Source organism: Eimeria tenella, genomic scaffold, assembly GCF_000499545.2.
Source record: "Eimeria tenella Houghton genomic scaffold, Eth_scaff968, whole genome shotgun sequence".
NCBI classification, from domain to species: Eukaryota; Apicomplexa; class Conoidasida; order Eucoccidiorida; family Eimeriidae; genus Eimeria; species Eimeria tenella.
In genome coordinates, this window is record NW_013546081.1 from 1 (window position 1) to 3,958 (window position 3,958).

Here is a 3,958-nt window from a genome sequence, read left to right on the forward strand (position 1 = left end):
CCTGAACCCTTACGAGGTGTTTATCGCAAGTGCTGCGCCTCAGAATTGCTTCTGAATTTCTCAGTCAGCGGCCCCTAAACCCCAAACCCTTAACCCTTAACTCTAAACCCCAAACCCTAAACCCTAAACCCTGAACCCTAAACCCTAAACTCTAAACCCTCACGAGGTCTTTGACGCAAGTGCTGCGCCTCAGAACTGCTTCTGAATTTCTCAGTCAGCGGCCCCTAAACCCCAAACCCTTAACCCTTAACCCCAAACCCTTAACCCTTAACTCTAAACCCCAAACCCTAAACCCTAAACCCTGAACCCTAAACCCTAAACCCTAAACCCTCACGAGGTCTTTGACGCAAGTGCTGCGCCTCAGAACTGCTTCTGAATTTCTCAGTCGGTCCCAAACCTCCAAAACAACAGAACCCTCAGCCAAGCTCGAAGCAGGAAACCCTTGAGCGCACAAACTTGCTGCTGCTGCCTGCGCGCAAGCCCTAAACCCTAAACCCTAAACCCTAAAGCCTAAACGCTGGAAGGCGCAGTGTGGAGGAGAGGGGATGGCGCGAGCGGCGCCGCAGGAGCGATTTGCTTTCGGTCGATGTGCAAAACGCCACAAGAAACCCTAAACCCTAAACCCTAAACCCTAAACCCTAAACCCTCACCTCCCACATTTCAGAGAGGTCAGTCATGTTGAAATAGCCCTTCCTGGGAACGTCCAGGGAATCCCACAGGAACTCCAGAGAGGCTCGAATACACTGCAGGCAAACCCTAAACCCTAGACCCTAAACCCTAAACCCTAAACCCTCACAGCTGAAGCTGCGAGACCCCGAGACCTTCGAATGGACTGCACGGAACCCCCCAAGCCCCGAAATCCTAACCCCAAACCCCAAACCCCAAACCCTAAACCCCAAACCCTAAACCCTAAACCCTAAACCCTAAACCCTCACAGAGGGAGCCACAATGCGGGCCTTTGCAGGCGTTGGACTCCAAACAGCAGCGCAGTAGTCCAGAGCAGCAAGAAGCCGAATGAGGTCTTCTGTTGCCTGCAGGATTTTTAATAAAATAAATAAATAAAATAATTTAATTAATTAAATAATTAATTAATAATTAATTGATAAATAATTAGTTAATTAATAACTAAATGGTTATTTTGAAGAAGAATCAATTGCTCGTTTAAGGGATGTGCGGGCAGTTAAAATGCTGCTGCTGCTGCTGCTGCTGCTGCTGAGGATTTACGCAAAAAGACCTAAAAGAGCAGCAGCAGCATACCAGAAGCAGCAACAACGACAGCAGCAGCAACAACAACAGCAGCAGCAGCAGCAGCAGCAACAGCGGCTTCTGACTTACTAAGCACAAGACTTCCGCCCCTGTGTCTGCCGCCCCCGATGCTCCCTGCTGCTGCTGCTGCTGCTGCTGTTGCTGCTGCTGGGGGGTTGTTTCCGCGTCGAATTCTGGCCAGTAAAGGTTGCTGCTGCTGCTGCTGAGGCTTCTTTTTGCTGCTGCTTTGGAAAGAAAAATTCGGTGGAGACAAAAAGGAGTTATGTCAAATGCAAAGGGACAAACAACAGCAGCAAGAGACTGCAGCAAATCAAATATCGTGTTGCTGCTGCAGCAAAAGCCGTTCTCCCGCAGAAAATCTGAACCCGCAGCAGCAGCAGCAGCAGCAGCAGCAGCAAGCAGATTCTTGCGTCTTTTTGTCTCTCTTATTTTTTATATATCATTTTAATTAATTATTTGTTTATTATTTATAATTCATTATCTATGATTTATTATTTATTATTTATTATTTATTACTGTTTATTTACTATTCAACTTTTTTAATTTTTGTTCCGCCGCTCTTCTAAGCCTCTTAAGACGGCTAAAATTAATGAAAACAAATAACAAATAATAAACTAATTAATTAATATAATTAAATTAATTAATTTAATTAATTAATTTAATTAATTAATTAATTAATTAAAATAAATAAACAAATGAAATAGAGAAAGTCCTCACTGAAGATGTCGTAAGCAAACTGGACAGACCACTGGCTCAGGATTTCCTCGGGGGGACAATCAATCTGAAATAAATAAATAAATAAATAAATAAATAAATAAATAAATAAATTATAGTTAATGGCGAGGCGTTCTAGAGGGGAAAACAGAGCCAGCTGCACTCGCAGTTGTTTGGCCTGTAAACCCTAAACCCTAAACCCTAAACCCTAGATCCTAAACCCTAAACATTAAACCCTAAACCCTAGGCCGTTTGAATGTGAGGAAATGCGCAAGGCTCTTCATTTGTCTCCTTTGTCTCTTTTGCTTCTTTAGGTTCGCCGCAAGGAGCTTCTCTCAAAATTCCAATGAGGGTTTAGGGTTTAGGGTTTAGGGTTTAGATTTTAGGGTTTAGGGTTTAGGCCCAGATGCACCTTCAGCTGCGGGTTTCTTTAGCTCTGCGCTTCCAGCCTAGCGCTGAGTATGCGCATCTGCCAGTATTGCCTTCAGGCCCTAGGGGTTAGGGTTTAGGGTTTAGGGTTTGGGGTTTAGGGTTTAGCGTTTACGGGTTTATACAGCGCATTAAGTAGCTGCTGGAACTCTTCAAACGCCAGCAACTCCTTTATATGAACAAAACCTCTTTTGCTCGAATCCAAAACGAAAAAAAGACGGACGGCCTACACAAACCAAACCCTAAACCCTAAACCCTAAACCCTACACCCAAAGCCATAAACCTGAACAGCTGGACAGGAGCTCCAGTGCGAAAAATGGCCACAGTGGCCGCTTCAAGAGTGCATGCAGCAGCGGCAGCAGCAGCAGCAGCAGCAGTAGCAGCAGCTACCGAAACAGCAGCAGCAGCAGCAGTAGCGACAGCAGCAGCTACCGAAGCATTAGCAGCAGCGGTGCCGCCCCCAGCAGCAGCAGCAGTAGGAAAACTAGTCCAGCAGCTGCAGTAGATGTCACAGTAGCAGCACCACAAACAGCAGCAACAGCAGCAACAGCAGCAACAGCAGCAACAGCAGCAGCAACTGACAAGAAACCTTGAGAAAAAAAGCAGCAGCCCCGGGTGAGCCATTTCGTCTTCTTCCAAAACGCCGGCGAGAGCAGCAAAAGAAGGGTCCAGGGCCCACTCCCGAAACATCAGAGACAAACCCTAGCAGCAGCAGCAGCAGCAGCAGCAGCAGCAGCAGCAGCAGCAGCAGCAAAAGCAGCAGCAGCAGCAAAAGCAGCAGCGGAGAGGCATTACTAAGGGGGTCTGCTTTGGCAGCAGCAGCAGAGGCGGTAGCAGCAGCCGCGGCAAAGGCAGCGCAGGAGCATTAATAGGGGGCCTGCTTTGGCAGCAGCAGCAGAAACGGCTGCAGCAGCAGCAGCAGCAGCAGCAGCAACAGCAGCAGCAGCAGCAGCAGCGGGTCGACTGACGTCTAGTGTAAACTCTTCTCTCTCGTTCAAGTACGGCTGAGCCTTTTCCCTCAAGTGCACATTAAAAACTAAAAACCGCACCAAACCCTAAACCCTAAACCCTAAACCCTAAACCCTAAACCCTAAACCCTGGGAGCAAATGCGTTTCTTTCTCGTGGCTGCAGCTTTTAGCGGCCTCAACTCCAACCCCAGCCCCCCTTTATTGCCGGAAACCCCGAACCCCAAACTCCAAACCCCATCCCCCAAACCCTAAACCCTAAACCCTAAACCCTAAACCCTCACTGGAGTTCAGGAGGGTCCTCGCTGCAGTTTGCGTCGAAATGTCTCCATGGGCATCTCTCAAAAACTCGCAGAAGACGCTGGGGGTAAAAAAGAAAGAAAAAGGGCCCCCGCAGGCCAGTCCCGCCTAAGCCAAAAACCCTAAACCCTAAACCCTAAACCCTAAGCCCTAGGTCCAAGCCCGAAGTCCTGAACCCCAAACCCTAACCGTGAATTCTAAACTCCGAGGCCCAGAGCTTAAGCTGGCATCCATGCCCCATCATGGATATACCTTTGAGGGTTTAGGGTTTAGGGTTTAGGGT

At 47.9% G+C, this 3,958-nt stretch overlaps 1 protein-coding gene across 1 annotated transcript; it reads right to left on the reverse strand.

Annotated features, from left to right (window-relative positions):
- Window positions 1-322: 322 nt before the first annotated feature.
- Window positions 323-3,783, reverse strand: ETH_00027405 (uncharacterized protein; the record flags this gene model as incomplete). The annotated part of the gene is made up of 9 exons (XM_013380860.1): window positions 323-469; window positions 651-743; window positions 936-1,031; window positions 1,336-1,625; window positions 1,984-2,047; window positions 2,525-2,635; window positions 2,992-3,111; window positions 3,378-3,445; window positions 3,660-3,783. Coding segments are annotated over 9 exons (1,113 nt in total), but the record flags the coding sequence as incomplete, so codon positions are not given.
- Between the last annotated feature and the right edge of the window lie 175 nt (window positions 3,784-3,958).